Source organism: Halichoeres trimaculatus, unplaced genomic scaffold (genome assembly GCF_033239565.1).
Source record: "Halichoeres trimaculatus isolate MK-OKI-2021-1 unplaced genomic scaffold, fHalTri1.1 fHalTri1_scaffold_9, whole genome shotgun sequence".
Classification (NCBI taxonomy): domain Eukaryota; kingdom Metazoa; phylum Chordata; class Actinopteri; order Labriformes; family Labridae; genus Halichoeres; species Halichoeres trimaculatus.
In genome coordinates, this window is record NW_027437188.1 from 11,427,396 (window position 1) to 11,450,802 (window position 23,407).

Below are 23,407 nucleotides of genomic sequence, written 5' to 3' on the forward strand. Positions count from 1 at the left end.
TAGCAACTGAGAGCAGTTGGGGACTAGAGGGCAAAAGTTCATCTGGGGTAATTATTTAACTGCAGAGGAGGGTTTCTTGAAAAGACTCACTTAAAAAAGTCTGGTAAAAACCAGTGGTTTAGCCTCCTTTTGAGCGCACAGAGAACACAGGCACTTCTGCATTGGCATCATGTTTGGAACCAAACTGCAGCTTTAACCTCTTGAAAACTAAACCACTCCACTGTGTTACTGGAGAAAGCACGATTAGTCAATCTCCTCAGTTACAAAGTCTAAACACTGATACTTGGCCCTGTCACTACTGATTTATGGGGTTAGTTGGGTGATAGTTTTAATGAATGATAATTTACCATAAGGGAAATGTAACAGGCCGAAGTTTCTCTGCTTTATTCACAAGAAACTACGAAAACGGTCCAACAAACGCTATTTGTTTAAGAGGAGGATTTGTGCTTTTTTAAGTCTTTATTGTATCCCTCTGGTTCCCTTTTAAATGATTTAACGGTAAAAAAAATCCCCATCTTTCTTGGTGTTTTGGAAAACCCTTCCTTCAGCCTCTAGCTGCTGTCTCTTTAAGGCACCCCGCTCTACAAACCTCTTCCCCCCGATTGGCCAGCCCTCTGGCCGGGGGCGGAGCAATGGGCAGAACTTGGTGTAGGAGGCCCTGCCCCTCCAATGTGTCATGAACCAGTCAGGGAGATCCCAATGTGATGACCTTATCAGCAAGATCTCGTGCTTTTAAAAAAAAACAGTGTTTTGAACAGTTTACAGACAGATTCAAGGATTTCTACAATATGTGAGTATGTAGAGGTTTAAAAAAACAGCACGTTTTGTCTGAACATCAAACAATGGTACTTTAGATCCATGGTGAAGTCAATTATCACCAGTTTTCTCTGGGAAACCGTCCTGTATTAATACTCCAAAGGTTTGTGCATCATTTTCTGTAATCTGTAGTTTTTCTAGGGAAAGAATCCCCTCCACTTCTATCTCAGATTAGGTCGCTGAAACTATTTGAACAACTGTTGACACAGAGAGGTTTCTGCTAACAACCCCACTATTCTCAAACCTGCAACTCCCTCTGACAGACCTCCAATCACTACTGTGCCTTCGTTAGTGTTTAAACATTAGAAGTCGTCCTGTCAGATGTGTATGTGCTACACATGTGTATGTCCTATGTGTGGAGGAGGTAAGCCTCTGTACACCATGTGGAGGGTATGTAGTAGAGCTTCAGTAAGAACACATGAATGAAGATTCTTGGGAGTGCAAGCCAACTACGATCATGTTGGTTCATTGGTTGGCATCAGCAGCCCCACACTGGATCTTGAAACTTAAGTAACATCTTATGAGACATTGGACAAAACTGGTTACTCCAGGGGCCCACATTAGCTGTCAGTCCATGAGTACTGATAGGACGGCTCATGAATGGATATGGTGCCCTGTGTTGAGTAGGTTGGGAAATCTCTGTGAGGCCTTAGTGGAGACCCTGGCTTCTTGTGATACAGTGGTGAATGGACGGATCTATCTCTGGATCCCAGGATGGACGGAGAGCAGGATGAAGAGGAAGATGATGGAGGTATGACAGGCAGACCTCGCTGGGCTGCAGCTGAGTTGTAGACCCCTAAGTCAGGCTGCTGTCGTGACCCCATGGACGATGTTGGATGTGGTACGACTGGTGTGACCGTTGCAGCATTAGTGAAGTGAGCAGCAAAGGGCTGGTACGGGACACTCTCCACGCCATACCGAGGATAAGGCTGCATGGTCGCCCACATGTTGCAATTGATTGACGAAGAGTTGGTGAGGTCGTCTGTGTCCCCTACTCCAGATCCTGACTCCCTTTCCATCGCGCCGTACATACAAGCCTCCCTGGGGTTGATTGCTTCGTTGCAGTATGGATGAGACAGCAAGGATGACTCATAAGAAGGAGCTGAACGAAAGTAGTGCTCCTCTGAGACAGCCGATGATGCATCCAGGTATGGCCGCTTACATCCCAGCTCAAGGTGTCGGGTATTATCTGCAAAATGATTTAACAGCTTTGTTTCACAATCTCTTGTTTTGTAACGTGGAATCAAAGAATCTGTGGATTACTGAACAAACCTCTGTGCTTGAAGCAGTGGTACAGGAGGCTGGGGTCTCTGTTCTGAGGAAAGTGGTTGGAGATGGTGTCTTGTGGGTCTGAGCTGGACATAGGACCTCCGGTCTCATACTGATAGGATGACAGGACTTGAGGGTGCCCAGTGAGAACTCCTGCCCCAAGCTTCCCTGCAAGATGACTGTGTGAGGAGATGAGCCTCTGTCGGACCATGTTCTTGGAAATCACTGGATATTCTTTCCTACAAACAACACACAGCAACACAATATATTATTTTTGCTCGGTCTTTTCACAAAAGCAAAACAGATCTTTTAGAGCTGGACCAATCCGACACAAAGCTAGCACAGTATGAGTATACTTTCAACCTTCACCCATCAATCATGACAATAATCTATAAGTTATCTCCTTACCGCAGCACCCGTCAGTAGGTAAGACGAGTAGGATGCAAGCTATTTTCACAAGAACTAAACTCTTGGGTCTGAGCATCTACAATGCAGCACCTCTTGAGAACCTACTGACACTGAAAGCGACAACAAATGGACATGTGGGCATCACAGCTGCACCATGAAGCAATGGAAGTAGGAACATGGCAAGATGTTGACTTGGCCTCCAAATTCCCAGGTCACAATCAAGTCAAGTATCAGTTGGATGCTTCTGACAACCAAGTCTGATCCATTGAGGCTCCACTTCACAACTTTTAGGACTTAAAGAATCTGTTGCTTCTGTCGTGGTGTCAGACACCCCAGCAGCCTCTCACAGGTCTAGTAGAACCTATTTCTCATCGTTTTGGGGCTGTTTTGGCTCTGACTGATGAGAGGGGGGTCTACACAGTATGAAGTGTAGATCTAATATTGTGTCTGATGGGTGTATAACTTTTCAGGGTGTCTTTATAATTCATCACTCATAGTGATGGACACCAAATTAGGTACTGTTGTAGGTACCGACCAAATTCCCTTGGTAGTACAGAGTACTGATTCATGTAAAATCAAAAGGTACCATGCTTCAGTACCTTGACGCATCAATGTGACCGTGAGGGAATGGAAGAGTAGGCGATTTTCCATACTGGACATGAACACAGCATTACAAGTTTTTCTATTGAAGAGTAAATTTGTTTAACTGAAAAACTTTAGGATCTTATTATTCAACAAATTAATATTTTTGCCACATAAACACACAAAAGTACAGAAAATTAGCACAGTTGAGTACCGATACCGATTGCCACCTGGCACCCAGTACCTTCAGGGCATTAGTACCGTATCGTTTTAAATGTGAAAGGTACCCACCCCCAATCACTCATTGTCTGCGGGACTGTGTGGATGCTGTTGAAGCTAATGCAAATTATAGAGTTATTCTTCTGCTTCACTGTCATGATGGCTGAGCTCAATTTTGTAGACCCACCCACACAAAATAAAAAGTCAAGAGCTGATTTTTGGATGCCAGCTGTGAAATCTTCAGTGTTCTCAAGGATTTTTACACCTTCCTGGTTCTGTTTCATGTGAATATTACCCCTGTAGTCTTGACACACGCAGGTCTCCTTCTTCACTTCCTCGAAATCCTTTGGCGAATGGATTGTTTTCTATCTTCAACTGTGTGATCTAGGAGAAAGAAACTTTGGTTGAGATCTCATTCTGTTGAGTACAAACCAAAATGATGCATAGGTACAGGAGTTGAAGAAATCACTGGTGGTCATAACGCAGTTTAATTTCCTGTGGTTGGCCGAGGATAGCAGAGTCTCCGTAAACACTGACATTGTTGAAATAACTCATGATGAAGTAGAAAACTATACTACCCTCAGGATTACCAAACTTGTACAAAAAAGGAGCTTGTTTGCACACATATACCCATTGTTCTTACATTCATACAGTAATACATGGACAATCCATGACTAGAGTAATATAGCATCCTGTACATTGCTTAGAGTGGCTGTACCTTGTGGTTTTGGTACGAGGTTACAGAGATGAAGGCCGTCTCATGAAAGACATGAGTACAGTAGGCAGTGTTCTTGGATCCAAAAGCGTTGTTTTCATCGGCTTTGACGATGTGGAGTCTGGGCTGGTACTTGTGCATAGAGTTCAGGATAATCTAAGAAAAGAAAGAAAGAGAGAAACACAATCTTTTAAATTTGCTGTACATCAGTAAGCGGATTCGTCTTCAGATAAATTCTTTTGACATCATGTTTTCACAATGTCTTCAGTTAAATTTTGCAATATTCAGGTTATTCAGACATTTATTGGGACACTGGAACAAACATGAAGGCAATGTGGCATCTGCTAATCCTGTATCAGAGTTTGTTAAATTTACTTTTCATGTTAAGGCTGACCATTTGACAAATCTTCAAATCAACTCACGAACGTATCACTTTTCTTCTGCTAAAAGTTTTCTCACCAAAGAAGAGTCAAATTAAAGAAGATATGTTTTCCTTTGTGTGCTTCCATAACAAATAAGACACAGCTTTACTCCAGTGGATAATAGTGCTAATAGATTTCTTTTTTTCTTCACTGTGTACAGTCAAAACAACAATAACAACCAAACAACCTTACAACTGCTCATTCATTGACTCCAGTAAAAAGCTGATGACCCGGCCCATAATTCAAAATCAGCCCATCATTCTGGTGTTACATCAGCAGCACACCTCCTATGAGGTTAGACTTTATGAAGTGTAAAAGTCATAAAAATGCCCATAGAATTAACAGCAGATATTTGTTGGATAAAGTAAGAGCAGAGTTATGACAGCACTCATTGTTTTCGCTCTTTGTTTAAAGTGTCTGTGAACTCAATGGAAAGCACAGCTGCTGCTAATAAAGCTCATAATGAGTAAAAGTTCAGTTTGCCCATTTCCTTTGGTTAGCTAATGAGCAAATAGTGACAACAGGCAGCATTTCTGTCAGAGCATGCCAACCATCACTCCTAAATGTTGCAATAATTATTGATATTAGCTGCAGCTGTGTATTCAGTACTGTGGTGGGTCTGATGGGGATGAAGGGGAAGACAACGTTAAGTGAACAAGAATTACAAGTCAAGACTAAGAAATACTGACTCCAATCATGTCTGAGTAAGTTTAGAAGAGCCTCATTTTATTTTGAAAGAGGCTTGTGCATACCGATTTGTAACCTTGACACAATAAAAAAAGAGTATTTCACCCATTGAGAAAAGTTAGTCACACCACTAATGATGCCCGTAGGTGTGAGTGCATGAAAAGGTTGATTGTCTCTGTGTGCCAGCCCTGTGATTGACTGGCAACTAGTCCAGGGTGAACCTGCCTCTTGTCCAAAGATAGCTGGGATAGGCACCAGCCACCTGTGACACTAAAGCAGTAGAAGATGAATGAATGAGGTGGTGTCTACTTCTCCTCTGTGTTTCACTGAGTCTGAATTTCTCAGAGAGGACCTAAAAGTATTTTTGAATGCATTTAATGCAGTATAACAAAAAACTATTGGAATAATAATCAGCAAGCACACTTTTATCTTCAGACCCAGAAACCAATCAAAGGCACCTCAACCCCTGCCCCAAATCAAACTAATTCAGTAAGTGAGCTCATGCATTTTCCAGTGAAATTCACTCAGTAATATTGATTCATTTCAGCATAAAGTTAGAATAAATCAGCTGCGTGACAATTTTTCCTCCACCCTTCATCTCCACCACCCTGGATCCGGAGTCTGTCTGTGTTTTGTGTGAGTATAGCAGGAAGCATGTGTTGAGCGTGCTCACTGTTTAGGTTGTTTGGGTGGCTGCAGGTCGGCTCACTAGCATCAGTCCGCTCTCTGCAGCCAAGCGCTGTGCCCACTGAAGCGTTAGCAACAGTAGGGCAGGGTCATCACTAGTCCAGCTCCGTCAGGCCCGATTAGCATCAAACCCTGCACCTCGGCTCCCCTCCTCATTTTCCAGACACTCTCCTGAGGAGCCTTCTCCTCCAGGGGGCTCCCAAAGAGAGGCAAAGGTTGAGCAGGGCACAGGGAGCGGGGCTCAGGTTGAGCACCCGACGGCCCCGTGCTCACATGTTTCTGTTGCTGAGGCAGGCTGGAGACAGAGATAAGCTATTGGCTGGTCCACTGGAGGCTCTCTCTTGACCTTTGTGTGCTCTGCTGTCTGACTGCAGACTGAGGGTGATACTGGAGACTGCTGGGTGATTGTCTGAAGGCAGTGATCAGGGAGGCTTTGCACAGATCATGAGGAACATGTTGCTTTCATCTTCCTGATAAGAAAACCTCCAGAGTATTGTTTGCTTCAACAGAAGTAAGCTAGAATTACTAAATCATGCTCCATTTAATCTCTATATCTATACATAGAATTCACTCTTCGCAAGCAGAATATTCATATCTGCATTTGTTTTGTGTTTTTCATCCTTATTCTGAGTCTTATTTTGCTGTCACATGCTATCAGGTTTGCATGCTGGGAAACAGCCCAATTTAGAGCTGCCACAGCTAAACCCCATTAAATGAATGAAATCCTGAGACGCACCAGCTAAGCTTTGCTTTTAATGATCTCAGTTTAAAGATATTTGTAAACAAGCAAAGGTAACAGTCTCATCTAAAGTGTTGTCTCCTCACCAACAACACTTGTACAAGCCATGTCCACTGCATGGAAACACTAATGCTAAGAAATGCCTGATAGCTACACTGAAAGCCTTGATATGTTGATGGTCAGCCCCTGAGGTGACTGTGTTTTCAGAAAACAGCTGATGGGTTGTGGGATTGTATCCAAATGAAATTAAGCTTGGGGAAGGATTGTAGTGGTTGCATTTTAGCTACGACTTTGGTTGGGCATCTAAAACTCTGAGTTAAGAGTAGAAAAAATTCTGGTTATGCTGAGTAAAAGACTACACTTGAGCTTTAGGTGGGTGCAGGGTGCGATTTTCTGTCTTTTGCATGATCAAATTTTCTCCACACGTCAGTCCAATCTATTTTCACTCCTTTACTTTCTGCATTGCCAGAATGCCTCCAAGAGGTGCCTCCAGTTTTGACGCCAAATGGATGTGGTGGCCAAACTGCATGCTAGCAAATTCCAAACTTGTCAACATGATGCACACTGGCTCCAAAAATGTTAATCTTAGGTTTTTGTTAGCCCTTTTTTAATTTCCAATGCCAAAGTGTTGTATTTTAGGATGAGTTTGAAGGTCTTTGACCGGCAGAGACCCTGAAACACATTGGAAGAGTTGCAGTAGTCGAATGTTGCTGACCATAGATAGTTTCAAAGCCTTTAAATGGTGACCTCTATATTGGAAATGCAGACTCAAAGTAACTTTGGGTTGAGGCAGCAGGAAGCAACAAACCCTGGCCCTGGCTAACAGATACAATCTATTCCAGTCAAGTTAGCCATGCCCCCAAATTATACTGAATTTGTGGCCGTAATGTCTTCAAAATGAAGCATTGAGCTATTCAGATTTTTTGTACCAGGCTGTAAGAATCTTTATTTTCTGAGCATGAGTGTGACTGGAGGCTCTCAGGCTTTTGGGACTAGCCTCAGTGGACATTTCAGGAACTGCAGATTTTTGAACCTCTTTACTGATTTAATTCTTGGAGACAAGAATTTGACACTTGGTCCTATTTTTTTCCTGGTGGTGCCATCAGTGAAAAAAAATGTCTAAGGAAATGACCTGTATACCTAAAATGAATCCCTGTGGTGATCACATATTGTCCACTATGGATGTCACTTTTTGGTGTTAGCCGAAAAACAAGGTACAGGATGTAGATGTTTGAATGTTGGAGAGGGATGAGAAAAGCAGACAAAGAGGAATAATCATCGGAAGATCTCAGAAATGGATGTTATGTTAAACTGAACTCTGGTCTGGAGAATAAGAGCTTCTACCAGATGAGACATTTAAACTCATTTTGGACTCAATCTGCCGTAATAACTGCTGAATTGGAGTCTCTTTCCTCTTCTATGCTTTAGCTCAGCTCCTCTAAACACCTCCTGGTCTGGGCGTCATCTGGGCTCTGCTTGGCCTCGAACTGGCTCTGTCCTCATTACTCGCCCTTATCACTGGCCAGGCACTCAACTCAAGCTGACAGCGGGCCCCGCCACTGATCTGAGAGGTTATGAACCTAATGAGCCCGCCCATTGATGGGATGGCTTCAGACAAGCTATCCCAGAGTCCCCCTGGGGAACGCAGCCACAGTCATGCTCTTCACCTCCCTCTGCAGCCTCGCTTCCTTTCATCCTGCCTCAGACATCTGCCTGTGAAAAACACCTTCATGATTCTGATTTGGCTGTTTGCACACATATCAAATAGATTTTTCACATCAGCTGAATGTTTCACAGATATGTGTTCTCGCTGCGATGTTTCTGACATGGTGAGATGTTTGGCTGAGCTGAGTTCCCTCTGGTCATGGCATTTCAGAGAATATATTGGAGTGTTTAAGGTTTATTGCTGATGTGCAAAGATACATTTTTCTCCCTCTGGGTAGAAATAAGTAACACAAGCTTTTATCTGAACAATAGTGTTACAATTATCTGAAGAACAAATATCAGACTATTCAAAGGACTGATATTAAAACTCAACTTCTGGACAATCTTAAATATGACTTGATACACTCTATGTTTTTTTTTTTTTTTCACGGTTTTGGACCCTTAACTATTTTTAGCCATGCTCTGCCTGGACATTGCAGCCTCCTCTGATCTCCTGTTGTCAGAGATTGTAGCCTGCAGTGCTCAAATGGTCTTTTATTCCCCGTACTGGTGTACACTGGTTCATAGATGACCATCACATTCACCCTTTGCTGCTTTCATCAACATGCTTTCAGTAAAGATTATATATGAAACTTGTACGTGAATACAGTTAGTAGGATGTTACGACTATTGGAACCCCAACAGGGTGAGCAGGACGACAGCCTCAAAGCAGAAAGGTTTTGTCTCACCCTAAAAATTTACTCCACAAGATTAGCCCACTCGCTTTATGTCATTCTGCTCATAACATCACTCAATTCTTAATCAAAGAATAACTTCACAAAAAAAAATATTTGGCAAAGGTATCTTTGATTAAGAAGACTTTATCAGTTTTTTTTGTTATTGTTGTTTTTTTTTTCTGACTCGTTCGTTACACTCAAAGTCAGAGTTATCATTTGTAGCCTGCTGCAAATGAGCTAACTCAGCTGTTATTCCTCATTTTAACCCGAATGTGTCCACTGATGGTAAAGTGAAACAAGTGCATGTGGGGAGCAAAGCAGGTGAATTTTGAGAAGAGCCCAGAGCAGATTTTCTTTTTCAAGGATGGGAAGGCAGAGCAGGGCGATGTCCTGCTCCAGTTTCACTCCGTTATCGCATTTTAAAAGTCTGAAGCATGTCTAAACCTGGCTCAGAATCAGAACATATTTTTTGGAGCGAACATTTAGAAGAGTGGGATACAATCTTGGTCGAACACTGAGGGGTAATAGGTGGAGTCCATGGTGGGACTTTGAGTGGGGAGTGCTAGAAGTGGACACCTTAAGGATTGAGGAGCAGAAACTACCTCCACTCCACTCTGCTCACATGTTGACTACTGGTAAGTATTGGCTCCATGCACTGTCTTAAGTTCTGTAGATTTCTTTGTCATAACCATACTCTGTTTGTCTATGTTTTCTTCCTCACAGTAAAGAAACAAAAACTGTTAAACTGCTTTCTGCAGATTGACATGATTATACTTGGTGCACCAGAGTGTAATCACAGCAACATCTTTAGCAACAGCCCACTTCAGAGAAATAACAGACCTGTGCTGTTAAATATCTGTTTATCAAGGACCAAATATTTAACACAGTTGTGTAATAACTACATGTAACATGAATGAAGTGAAAAAACAACCTTGTAGTCCCTCTTCATCTGCTTTAGATGGAATAATGTGACAATTTATGTCTTTGATGCTGAGGACTGAAGCTACCAGTTTCATTGGTTGGAACTTTTAAGGTATACTGGTACTCCCTTGGGGAGACCATTTATTACAGTGATTCTCAGATGGGTGGGTGTACTGCAAGGGGTACTTGACAAATGTTGATAAAAAGTTACATCACAACAAATTAAAATTAAGATTAAAAACAACTTTATCAACAGCTTTTGATTTTTATGTCAACGTAACATCAAGCCGAGCACCATTTCCAAATTGAGCATATTCATTCATAAAATACATCATTTGTAAAACGGCTTGGGATAGACGGCCTCTATCTGTTGATGTAAGTTGTTCAGCAAGAGAACATGTACAGTGGAATAGCACCAATAACACAGCCAGGAAGATAACAATGGACAGGTGGTTGAAAACGCGACAAAGCTGTATATGTTTATGTGTGTGCGTGTACATATAAAAAGTAATTACAAGACTGAAAACAGAAAAGATACCTGAGACTGAAATAACTCTCTCCTTCTCTCTCTGAGGTATACAGGTACTCACATGCCCGAAAGGATCCAGGTGATTGTTTGTCAGCTTGAGCTTCTGAAACGACACCAGCTGCCTCATCCAGTGAGCTCCTGTGGCAGGTGAGTCAGGGTGCACGTAGAGTCTGCCTGGCATTGCCGGCTCTGCTTTGCCCGCCACCATCCTGAAAACACAGATAAAGACACAAGCAGGAGGGAAACAAAGAGGGATGAAACTCACGGTTGATATAACAGCTAACAGTATCTTCACCAGTCAATACAAAGCCTGTTACCTTAATGTAGCTGTAAAGAGGCAGAGAGCTGTTCCCAGTCCTCTCAGTATTTAATCCCTGAGCCTGAGAGGAGGTGGCCTCGGCTGAAGCATCATGACTAATTACGCTACGCCAAGGTGTCGCTGAGAAACACCAGAACCCACCGACTGCAGGCCGTGCCACACAACCAGAAACTAATGGCTGTTAAATACCTCTCCCTGCTCTATTTTTTGGCTTCTCCTCAGTTTCATTCTCCAGACGCTGAACCTAAATGTCTTACTACAGAAGGCTGACTGCCTCCAGAGCTGAGTGGAGTAATCCTGAGTCCACTCCAAAGATTATTTCTGCAGGAAATGGGTCTCATTTAGACCCTATAGTAGAAAGCTTCAGCTCATCATCATCTGTGATAGCTGTCAGGCATGAGTCTGCTCCAGGCTTTAAAAAACAACTTAAATAAAAGATGTGCGAGTTCATCAGAGGGGATGCTTTGTGCATCCACTAAAAAAGAGACTTAAGAAGCATGAGCACAAAAAGATAATCCAATCATCAACAGGTTTAAAGAGGCTGAAGTTAGGTATCTTTTGCATTCAATGTGAATCAGAAAAACAGTGTCAAATAATCCACAGATGAATGCTCAATGCACTACATTTCTGGGCAGACTTGTAGTTGTTCATTTATATTGACATTGAGTTGTATCTAGGGACCCTGAGATATTTCTGTGTCTGCCCACTCAGGTTGATGAGTCACTTTTGTTCATAGAAAAAATGGTGGTCAACTGTTTGGTGTTGTTTCTGTTTGTTGTAGTCACTTGTGTGTTCATTTTTATGGTACTATTTTGTCCTGGACTCCCTGATAGAAATGTTTTTATGTTTCTAGAGCAGAATACTTTTGGAAGTTTAGTACCATTTTCATCATTTTAAAAAAGGCTGTGTGATTTTCAACAGACTGCAACCCAGAGAGAAGTATTTTACAGTGTGAATGGATTCCTTCTCTTCTCGTAAAGAACTAGTTTAGTTGAAAAGGACCCCAAATTTGAGGACAAGAAGTGTCCAGTGGGGTCAGGTGGCATCACTTGAAGTGAGCCTCAGCAGTGGGTCCAAAGCTCACAGCTGTTGAAGGTTCAGTAACATGAGCTCAACACTGGCAGGGCTGTTTTTTTTCCCTTGGTTGAAAACAGATGGTTCATAGAAAAAGCTACACAGCTGCACACAAATGTGGACTTTTCTGATTGTGAAGAAGATCACCATGAAAATAAAAATATTCACATACTTAAGGTCTAAATGAGGACAAAGCCATTTTCTTTTTCAAATAGAGTTACAAACAGAGCCAAGTGATACTCATAATGGGATCGACTTGTATACAGTTAGCTGCTCAACTAGTTGTTTGTTACCATTTATTATCTATCTGTCTCTTTGTCCATCCATGCATCTATCCATCCATCCATCCATCCATTTTCTTAGCAACTTCTTCATGCTCATCTTGGGGGATTCCAAAGCATTCTGGGGACATATAATCCTTCTAGGACATTCCTTCCTGTTGGTGCCTGAAACCCCCCAGAGAGGAGCGCCCTCAACTGAAGTCTGAACCACCTCATCTGCTTTCTTTTGATGTAAAGGAGCAAAGACTTAACTCTGTGCTCCCCTCATCTTCTTTGGACTTTTGAGCTCTGGGTCCTTTCTCTGAGGCTCTGCCATTCTTTGAAGGGAACTTATATCTGCTATCAGAATCTGCTATCACCTTCTTTTAGCCGCTTCCCAAGAATAATGACCACAGGTGGGTGCTGGGACACAGATGGACGGTTAAATCTGAAGCATTGGCTTCAGGCTCAGCTCCCTTTTTGACATGATGGTCCAGTGCAATTCCCTCATTACTGCTGACCCCGCACCAACCCATCCATCAAATAATCTTTAACAGGCCTCGTAGAATAAAAATATGAATTAAACCATGAATCTATAAATTAGGGAAATCTCAAAAAAATGAACATACTGGACTGCAGCAGATTAAAACATTACAAAGACAAATGCATTCATACAAACATGAAGAATATGTTAATCACATGTCAAAGCCAGATTCAACACCAGATTCAGTCCCATACAAACAAACCAAACAACTCTTCTACTCCAGTTTTAAAACATTAAGTGACCCATAAAGTCAAAGACTTTGAGATGTCAGTGTTAGAGCAATATCCTACATCAGCTTTGGTTCAGATCCAAGTAAGTGTGTATAAAAACTCACCACTTGTTGTCGCAGAACTTGTAGCGGTGGTCGTCGGCTGGGACGATGTCGATCAGCAGGATGTATTTGGTTTTAGGATTCATCCCTGAAACTTTCACCTTGTAGCTTGGGAACATCCTCCTGTTGAAGAGTGAAGAGCACAGGAGTCAGAAATGATCTTATTCCACTTACACATGACTGAAACATGCAATAACTAAAGACTTACACATGCTGCTGATCAGTATGTGAGGTATTCTAACTGTACCAGGAAAAGATGGCGGGATCTTTCAAAGTATTTATGACTCTTGGATTGGGCCAAGTCGTTATGTATGCAAACCAAGACTCACTCAGAGGCTTTTATTTGTGAATGAGTGTAAAGTGTTTTGGTGTGTCCACTTGGCTTGATGGACGTATTTCCTCATATGAAACATGAGCAGCAACAAAACCCGTCAGTAGTTATGATCACTAAGAAACACGCCAATATGAGGCCACATGTGTTGACTCAGGCGTCCATCTGCTGTGACTGAACGGTGTGAGAGGAGCCAGAGGGGAGCAGAGGTCTGCTTTGAATGTTCCTCTAAGATTAACCCGTCTTTCAGCGAGGATGATACCAGGACTGATCCTTCCATTGGATTGGATTTGAAGCCTGGGAGAGAGATTTAAGTTACCTGCCCTCAATCCCCCTCCTCTCCGGCCCCGTACATGAGGCCATATTTACAGTAACATGATCAGATGGTGTCAGGCGCTACAGGACTTTGAAGGATGGCATTTGTATCTGAAGAGGCGGTATGAAGAGTTTTAAAGCTGCGCTGTCGTCTGTAAAGGCATGCAAAGCTTTCATGAGAGTCCTACGGTGTTTGAGCACGTTGCCATTGGCAGCGCCCACAGATAAGCCCTTTTTGACTTTAGCCTCTTGAGCAATGACGAGTCGGCAGTCTAAACTGTTGTCCGATACAGGGTGCCATTAAAAACCACTTAGGGCTTTATAAGGGGGCGCAGAGCCCTTCTTTGACGCAGTTGGGATGAAAAAGTTTTTGGTTTCCCAGAAGAGGTCAGGAAAGGTAGCTCCCTTCATGTGTTTTATGGCTCTGAGTGCTATATTAGCATATTCTGTCCTTTAGTCTGCAGGCATTTAGAAGATGAAAGTTAGAGCGAGGTCCCAAACTTTTTATGGCCTCTCCGTTTCCCCAAGTATGAGAGGATTTTAGGGATCTACCAAAAAGGAGCCAGCAAGGAGACAAATCTTCAGATATTTGACAGAAGGGGTTTGAGAAAATGATAGAGGGAGGTTTGATCTGAGGGTTTTCTGTGTAATAAGCATGCAGCTGATTGGAGCTGTCTGTGTGGAATGATTGTGCCGAACATTGCAGGACTTCTGACGCTGGAGCTTTTCTAAAAGTTTTCGTATTACACCTTTAAGTGCAAAACGCAAAAGTTTAAAATTTTGTGGTGTGGAGGACCATATACTAGTTTTAGAAGTGCCTGCAAGAGAGAGGTATACTAATTAGGCTGATGAACAGCGCTTTGACCAGTCAACATCAGCTGGAGATTGCACTCTTGAGGCCAATGAAAATCATAAATGAATAAAGTCTGCAGACACTGCAGGACGCTGTCTCAGTGTGGCTTGAACCAGCTTGTATTTTAGCATGTAACTGAGTCTCAAAAGAAAAATATCTTTTCTATATGGAAACAGTCTTATTCCCACCCTAAATGACAACAGGTCTAATCTAGAGCAGTAACTGGCCTGTGTGTAATTTAGACTCTAATGTGATGGATAATGCAGTTGAATAATGTAGTCTGAATTTCTGGTGTAAATGTCAGTCATGTCCTGAAACCTGTTACATAAAAACTACAGCATATATCTAAAATGTTTTACTGGCAATGACAACCATTTGATATAAATGTTCATGGAATAATAACTTTTATTATAAAAACTGGTGTGGTTTGTCAAATGTAAAATAACAATAATCACATATCAACATTTAGATATCGACCATCTGCTGTTCAAACCCAGATATTAATTGACCACTAGTGACCACCTAATCAGGTGAATTAAATTTTCAGAAATCTCCTCTTCACCGTTGCCCTGATTGAAAAATGACATCTTAATTCTTAATATTTGACCATAATCCCTTTTAACTGAATAGCACAACAGTTCAACATTTAAACGGGATCCTCAAATATAACTTTAAAAATGTTATACTTAAACAAACTGCAGTCTATGGTAGTAAATATGTTAATAAACTAAGAGATCAAAAATAAATCAAAAGATTAAAAACGATACTTTGCAGCTTGATAAAGTAATCACAGTAATTTGTTGCAGATTATGGATCAAACCATGGCTTTTTCTGTCCAGTATCTCTGAGATCACAATGTCCTTCTTGATTTTAAGTCCAAATTTTCAGTTGTTTTGTTTTATTTTGATAGATATCTGTTTGGTTTAGGTTTTTAAAAGTGAAGCCAAAGCAAAAAAGTAAAACAAACCGCAGTTCCTCAAGTGTCCTCTTGAGGCTGTCTGCAAAAGCCAAAAAAATCCTCAAATGTCTAACTGTGATCCTGTTTGAAGTCCGGTTAGAACGCTTTTTTTGGTCTGGTTAGATTATTTGATTATTACCACATTGTAGGAGGTGTTTTTATTTTAAAGGCAAGGATTATCCATAAATTTGTAAAATACAAGCTTGGCTGATCTGAACAGAGGGCGGGTGTGTTGTAGCTGTCTGCTAGGACCCTTCTGGTCTCCTCTCAACCATAGGTTGTGCTTTTGAATTTACATATTCCGTCATCATGAATCATTCTTATTTGTGAAGGTCCATGGTGCATTAAGAGCAGCACATGTTGATCTTCAGACTGATGCAGCTCGCTATAATTTAATCCAGATTTACCTTCTCTGTAGTAAACTACATGAAGCTGTGTTCATTGTTATCAGTCCGTCTGCCTCTGATCTTTGGAGCATGTGATGAAACTCGAATCTCAGTGAGACAAACCTGTTCTCACACACCAAGGCGGTGCAGCAGTGGAGGATGGACCTTCAAAGAGCGGACGACGTGACGGCACATATATACACACGGCAGTGTGACGAAGCGAGTGAGCTGAAGCAGAGCTTGAGAAATGGAAGTTGCGGAGTGTGTGTATGATATCAGTGTCAGGGTGTGTGTGTGTGTGTTGCAGTGCCCAGCCAGCTGTTTCTCTTAACAATCCCACATGTTTAGGCCCTGCAGTGATCCATTCCTCTCTGGGAATCTCCAGCACCACGAGAGATCAAACGGAGCGAGGAGGGATGATGAAGCGCTACAACCTCATAGACTGGGCCTACTGCGGGCGCCGGATTCGTCTTATCAAGCGGCCGCTTCGGTCTTGACGGGCTGTGTACAGAGAGGGAGAGTGAAGGAAGAGCTGCGCCGGGTGCTTTGAAGAGGGAGGATTACGCCTGGACACTGACACTCACAATAACACGTCTGGCAGGCTCGGCAAGGTGCTGCATGTGAGCGCGCTGAGAGCTGCATGACAGAGCGCTGGGAGAACGTGGGATCTCCTGCGTGAAGGCCTGGCTGCTCTGCATCTGCACCTCCTCTGCTGTCACCTCCGCAGAGACCCTCCACATATGTTTTAGTCCACAACTCTTTCTAAACTCAGGTACCTTATATACATATATAGATAAAGTTTATTTTTTAACCTTCACACCTTTCTTTTAGAAACAGGACAGAGGGTAGAGAAGACAACTGGGCAGAGAGGGTGAAAAATGTCATGATAAAGAGCCGTGCTAAAGCCTAAACCTGCATTTTCATGTTTGAGTGTAAATATCTGAATTTTGGAACTTGCATCTTTGATAAAATCAAGATAACTATATGTCAAAGAATAGACCAATCTGGCCATCAAAGGATTTTAGAAACCTGTTAGGATAAACTCTGTGGAGATTTTTAAACTGAGGTTTGTTTTTTGAGTTCAGATCAACTGTTTTTGATCCAGCATAGAGGCTCTCCACCAATATTAATTCAGGCAGTTCTGAAATCGATTATTTTTGTTGTGAGGAGGAGCGGCTCCTGTGGGTGCCGCTGTATTGGGATTTGTGTTGTAGGTTAGCACCTATAGCACTAAAAGCTGATATTTGGACACATTTTGGATTAAGATGCAAATCTGGAACAGAAGAAATGAAGTCATGTCATATATGAGCTTTGTGAATCCAAATTAAAATACGGCAGAAATACAACAAACTTACGTAACCATCTGAACTGACATGACACCGAGGCTAACAACCTGTGGCTAAAGCTACAAACATGCAAACAAATGCAGTATTGAGCTCTGTGCAAGCACTGAAGACAACAAAGTTTATGGAGATCTTCACCTGTAAGGACCTATGACTTTACATTGGCCTCGAGGAGACAGGACACCAACACAAATGTTGCTGCAGAGGTCACTTTTTCTAAAGCGTTTTAAATCAAACCATGAGAAACCCAGAGAATGAAAATGACACAGACATTAGAAACTAACTCCAGGCTCAGCAGGCTCCTCTACCCTCTACTTTCAGTCTGCTGTAAACCTCCTTAACACCTTTTCCTAAAATACAACAAAGCAGCAAACCAAGAGAACACTTTGCACTTCCAGATTAAAGACAAATTTAAGAACATGAGGAGAAGAAGAAGTTTTTTTGGTATGATTGGGATTTTATCTTCTGCAAGTTAAAAGCTAGTGTTCAAAAGAAAATGCAGAAACACAGAAATTTTCTGAATAAAAAAGCCATCCCTCAGAGCAGTAACAGAAAGGGTCATACTTCTTTATCAGGAAAAAAAATCAGACTATCTTATCTGTGAGTTTGTCTTTAAATTGGTGCCATCTAAAGATACCGTGATGATTTCTATGAGCTCCATTTTTACCAATATTTATATGAAAAAAAACACTTTTTCTACTTCTTTCTTTTCAAAATTAATTGTACTGGTGTCTTAATCCATCTTTGTTTTACTTTTGCATAACTCTGCCAGTGCACAGAGGGTTTTAATCTGTAAGAAATCTGCTTGTAAGGACCCATAATCTTTTTTTTATTCCAGTTTTTCCCCAAATACCAAACTCTCTCCTTCTCTAAAATTCATCCCAGGAGGAAAGTCTGGCAGGATTTTTGCTGCTTCAGGCTTTCAGCTGGAAGTATCTGAAGTTTAAACTAACAGGCAATTAATTACGTTGTGTTTAGAGTGATACACACAACACTTAACTTTTGACATCTTCATCTCAAGCCGTCAGTCTCACCCTGAAGATCAACGTCAGCACTTCATTCTCTGAGCACTTTTCACTCTTTCCACTCAACCTTTCACCTCCACAGAGATCAGTTCAGACTCTGAACTCTTCTCCTGATCACCTCTCTGTCTCTCTCATTTCACTGTAACACATCAAACACCTTTGAAGTAATTCAGATGAAATTCTTTTTTAAGTAATAATTAAAAGTGTTTTATTGGTTAAAAGGTGCAGAACTCAAGGACAGCTCCAGCCGTGGTGAGGAGTCATTGTTGTTGTTAGCTTCATTTTAAAGAGAGGAAACTGAAAAGGGAACAACAGAGCTAAACGCCTCATTTGTAAACCGTGTCTGATCTTGGTGTCAGAAAGGATTACTGTTTGAGTCGAGTGGTTTCATAAAGAGTGAAGAGGCAGACACAGAAACAAGCCTGGGGTCTGACTGCTGGTTCACTCCGCTCTGGGCTTTGTTTACACTGGAGGCAGTCTGAAAGTGACCAATCACACGAGCCGGTGGTGAGAGAGCTGAGATAGAGGGGACTCAACTGCCTGACATCAGGGAGGACTGTCGAAAACATTCAGTCTTTAGCCCACCTCTCCTCTTTTCTAAACCACTTCAGATAGAGAGCAGGGTACAGTTCATCTCTGCCTGAATAAAACCTCAAATTTTAGTAATTTTCTTCTTCTCCTCTTGAGGTCGGACCTCACAAAGCTTGGCTTTTGACTAATCTGCATCACAATGTTATTTCAGCTAACTGAAGCGAAAATCAGTTTGTGTTTCACCTTCTTACCACTGAAGGAAGACATCAGAGGGTGAAGCCCCTACATGACTCACTGTTTACAGTGAAACTGAGACTCACCACAAACAAATGAACAGCACTTCTCTGGGGGGTGGAATAAACCAAGGCCGATTTACATCGACACGTTTTCATGAGACATTTATTCTAATGGTAAAAATAAAAAATCGATTAGTGGTGTGCATTAGCCAGGTCAACACCTCAACAGAGCATTGAATTTAATGGTGGTGGACTCTACCACTACAGAGGCTCACAGCAGGATTACCTGTTAGGCTGTTTTAAAGGTGGTGAACGTCATGCTCATGTGTTACTAACAACACATTGTTTAAATCCATTAAAGATTAAATATGCAAAGAGTACAAATATTTAGGGAGCATATGAAAATATCAAGACATACAGCAAATTTCTATTTTTTTTTTTCAGGAAGTCCCCTGAACACATTCTGCACTTGCTTTGCTTTCATGGTGCAGTTAGTTAATCAGACCATTTTTGTACATGCAACCAGCACTACAGCCACATGGGCCGAGCCATAACAGTACATTGTGACTAATTGTCCCTTTTGCGTTCTGACTGGATATGCATAGTGCTTATGGGCCCAGACCTATGCTGGGTCATCACTGGATGATGGGCAGGGCCTCAAACCTCAAGGTCTGCCCTTAGTGTTTCGAACAGAGTCTGAAATAAGGGTTTTCTAAAACACCAGGGAGAGAAAACAGGGATTTTCTTTAACTTAAAATCAGGGAAAGAAACTACAGGGACACCAGAGGAACAGAATTAAGACTGAAACCCTCTTTAAAGTATCTCCTAACTTTGCAGTTGTCTCGTATTCCGTCGCCTAAGTTGTCTTGTACATTTGCACTTACTGCTCTGGTTAAGAACAGTTTTGGACACAGGCTCTTGGTTTTCTCTTGTGTTGTTGCATTATAAAGTGAACCAACAACAACTCCTGGTCGAGCATGCGTTCTGCAATGATTCCAGTTTGTGTGAAAGAGCTTTTCTCATGAACAAGATGTAAGAGAAATGCCTTTACAAATGGATCTGGGCGGCAAACTTCTCTGAACGTTGATCCAAACAGCTGCTTCTCAAGTTGCTTCTCGGATTGAGAGGCCTTCTGTTGTTCACAGAGGTATATAACACCGTCATTGAATAATTGTCAGTGGGTTCCCAGCATGATCAACACCAACTTAAGACTCTCTTTATGAAAAGTAGTCAATCCTTAATAAAAGCAACACATGGAAAATAGAAAATATTTGGCAGGACCTACACTGCAAAAAACTGAACCCTCCCTAATAGCTTTTGTCATATGTTCAGCAAAAATGTCTTTTTAGACCAAATATGAGCCACATTTACTTGAGGAGTCCAGAAAAGTGTCGTATTTAAGTAATTTAAAGACAAAAATGGGGTCTGAATTGCTTGTAATGAATAAAAAAAAATCTACCAGTGGGGTAAGAGAAATGTTCTTGTATTGAGACATTATTCTAGTTTGGACAAACACATTTCTCTTACCCCACTGGCAGATTTTTTTTTTACTCATTACAAGCAATTCAGACTTTATTTTTGTCTTTAAATAACTTGAAATAAGACACTTTTCTGGACTGGTCAGGTGAATGTAGCTCACATTAAGTCTTAAAAGACATTTTTCACTGAAATAAGACAAAAACACTTCGTAAAATTTCAGTTTGCTGTTAGCGACTTGCTTAAAATCCCTCACACCTCGGTTCACTTCCAGTGCGTCCATATCTTAATTTCAGGCAGCTACACTTTGTTGGAAAAAAAAGCATACATGCTGCACTTTAAATGTCCAGATATCACATTTAAGATAATGTTTGAATATTTTCTCAGCTATCCTCCATGCAGCAGCAGTTTTTAATGTGACCTAATGCTCCGCCATGATAACAGTGAGAGCTTTACACCCAGGACTCTCAGCACTCTTGAATTATTCAGTCTGCTGCTGATATCATTCATTGTGAGTTCATTTTCAGACTTGTTGCTTTTTAAAGATAAAGCCAGACCTTCGACGTGTCTGCTGCAGACGAGCTGACGGTTTCCCAGCACAGCTGCACAGTTAAACCCTCTGCAGAGCTCTTCAAAGGGCTTTAAGGATTCAGAGCCCACTTCATCAGCTGGACAAGGGAAAGCCCATCTCTTACGGTTATGCAGCATTAAGGAAAAAAATGTGGTGACCTTTTACATTTTTTACAGGAAAAAAAAACATCCCGTGAGGAATGAGAGGCGGAGGTCGATCTGAGAGTGTACTCATTCTCTGGTTAATGTCCGCGGGCCTCACTGTGTAATCCTCAGGTCGCATTAAATCCAACGAGACGGCCGCTCATTTGTGTTTTCAATTACCAAGTCGCTGCAGCAGGAACTCTCTGTCTCTTCCTCTGAGACTAACTTATAACCACCAAATGTTACTATTAGCCGTCTAAACAGACTCTCAGAGGGCGGATGGACCTTTCCTCTAACATGTGCATCACTTCAATCTAACATCTGTAATTTTCCATCAAACCCTTCATTTTTCTGGCATCTTTGACTGAATCCCAAGACAAGTTGTGCAACAGATTTTGCAACATCTAAGTAAAAGTCCATTCATTTTTTTCACTGTTTTGGCTTAATAAGCACTAATGCACTAATCTTTATTGTATCTTTAAAATAATACAACTGTGATTCACTGTAAAAGCATCATTCATAAGACTCATTCAACTTTAATTCAGACATCCCCCACCCTGATTAAGTGGGTGATTGTTTTAAACTCAACCCCTTCACACTGCATGAAACACTTCAAATGAGCTCTTAACATATACATGAATCAACAAGACAGAGATTTATAATAGAAAATATTTCCTCATGGAGCTTGGTGCGTTTTGTTGCTCTAACTTTTTTTTGCAAAAAGAACTAAAAGCAGGACCTTTGCGGTATTTGGAGCCATTTGGCTACTTACACAAACACTTAATTTCATGTTTTGTTTTGTTCAAGAGTTTAAAGATGCACTTTGCTTTTTTCAAGCATGCTTATGCAATGAAATCTTTTTCTAATATCGTGCAATTTGGAAATAGTTACAGGAGTGGTTAATGGTTCTACAACCAGCACTACCACACAACTTTTACACCAGCAACAAAAAAGCATACCAAGAAAAATGCAAGAGACCTATTACATAGGTCTGTTTGTCCGGCGTGCAGGGAGAATCTGCAGCCAGACAACCTGAGCTTTGTTTTTGGAGCCCCGAGTTTAAATACCTCGCTTTGACTTTGCAGCACATTTTAACAAAACACAGACACCTTTTTCTGTTTTTGGAATTTAGAGGTCCTCAAAATCAACTCAGAGATTTGTTGTCAACATTAAATCTGTGCAGCTAATGATAAATGTACTCTCTGTTAGGCGTTCCTGCAAATTCCTACAGGGGTTCAAAGATATTTGAACTGGTGCACGGTCTCCCGTAACTCTGCCCTTATCTCTTTCCAAAACCCAACGTCTTCTCAGCTTTGAACACTTTGGAGTCTCAAAACCCCAGGCTTGCACCAGTGAATGAATCCGTTCAAAATGACCCTCCATCAGACTGATGGTGGTGATGTTTTGGCCAAACTTGACCTTCCCCTGATAACTGATGATGTTCCTTTCTCTGGCTCTGAGATTTTCCCGTTGTTGATGAATGTTGTGTTTCTGCAGATTTACTAACCTGCCTGCTTTAGTGATGATCATCTCCGTGCCGGCCTCGTGGAACTTCTTCCACAGCTCCCTCTCATGAAGAACCACCTTTATGTTCTCGATGTTCTGCCAGAGAACAAACATCGCTGTTAGAGTGGACACATCACATCCATCACTCTTCAGAGCATCAGGTACGATTATAAACACTCCCAGAGCAACACAGAAAAAGATCAGCAGGTTTTTGATGTTTTGACTTCATCAAGTTTTAGTAAAAAAGTCTGAGTTTACCCTCAGAAATGATTCCAGAGCATTTAAAGAGTATAAAACAGCAGCTACAGGAGAACACAGTGAAGCATTCGGGCTCTGTGTGTACCTGGTCGGGCTCACTGGAGCTGGGGATGCTGGGAGCGGTAGACAGGCCCAGCCGTGACTGGTCTGGAAGGAGATCCGTCTCCTCGTTGCCGCCGCCACCGCCGGTCATACAATCATCCGTCACCGCGGGAACTTTCTCCTGCAGCATCTCTGCAGGATAACACAAACGCTCAGCTGTCACCGAGAAATGTCGGCCGGTATGAGACAGAACTAATGATACACTTATGCACCTTATGTCTACGGTGGCCAAGGAGGTCAAATGGATAAGGACTTTGTGACCACAGTCAGCTTTTTACTGAGATCTCAAAGCATTGTACATCATGGTGAAAAATTTCTCTGTATGCAAAAACATTTAGCAAAGAAAAAAAAATTGCAAAAAATATTTACAAAATGCAAAAAACTTTGAATAGAAAATAAAAATATTTCATAAAGTAACTAACTTTACACTTGACTTTAAAAAAACATTTCACAAAGCATACGACGAAATT

At 41.6% G+C, this 23,407-nt stretch overlaps 1 protein-coding gene across 1 annotated transcript; it reads right to left on the reverse strand.

Annotated features, from left to right (window-relative positions):
* Nucleotides 1-1,376: 1,376 nt before the first annotated feature.
* Nucleotides 1,377-23,067, reverse strand: tbx4 (T-box transcription factor 4). Its single transcript, XM_074679515.1, has 8 exons — nucleotides 22,921-23,067; nucleotides 22,579-22,673; nucleotides 12,907-13,026; nucleotides 10,437-10,584; nucleotides 4,013-4,165; nucleotides 3,590-3,678; nucleotides 2,089-2,324; nucleotides 1,377-2,005 (listed from the first exon to the last, which is right to left on the reverse strand). Exons 1-8 carry the CDS (start codon nucleotides 23,065-23,067, stop codon nucleotides 1,377-1,379), a joined length of 1,617 nt encoding a protein of 538 aa, XP_074535616.1.
* Between the last annotated feature and the right edge of the window lie 340 nt (nucleotides 23,068-23,407).

Bases quoted from the DNA above. Each gene is read 5' to 3' on its own strand.
- tbx4 (XM_074679515.1), bottom strand. From the start codon at position 23,067: ATGCTGCAGGAGAAAGTTCCCGCGGTGACGGATGATTGTATGACCGGC. The intron at 2,325-3,589 runs GTAATATTCACA...TGTTGTTTGTAG, and splicing joins CGTGTGTCAAGACTACAGGG to GAAAGAATATCCAGTGATTT. The intron at 2,006-2,088 runs GTTTGTTCAGTA...ATCATTTTGCAG, and splicing joins CCACTGCTTCAAGCACAGAG to ATAATACCCGACACCTTGAG.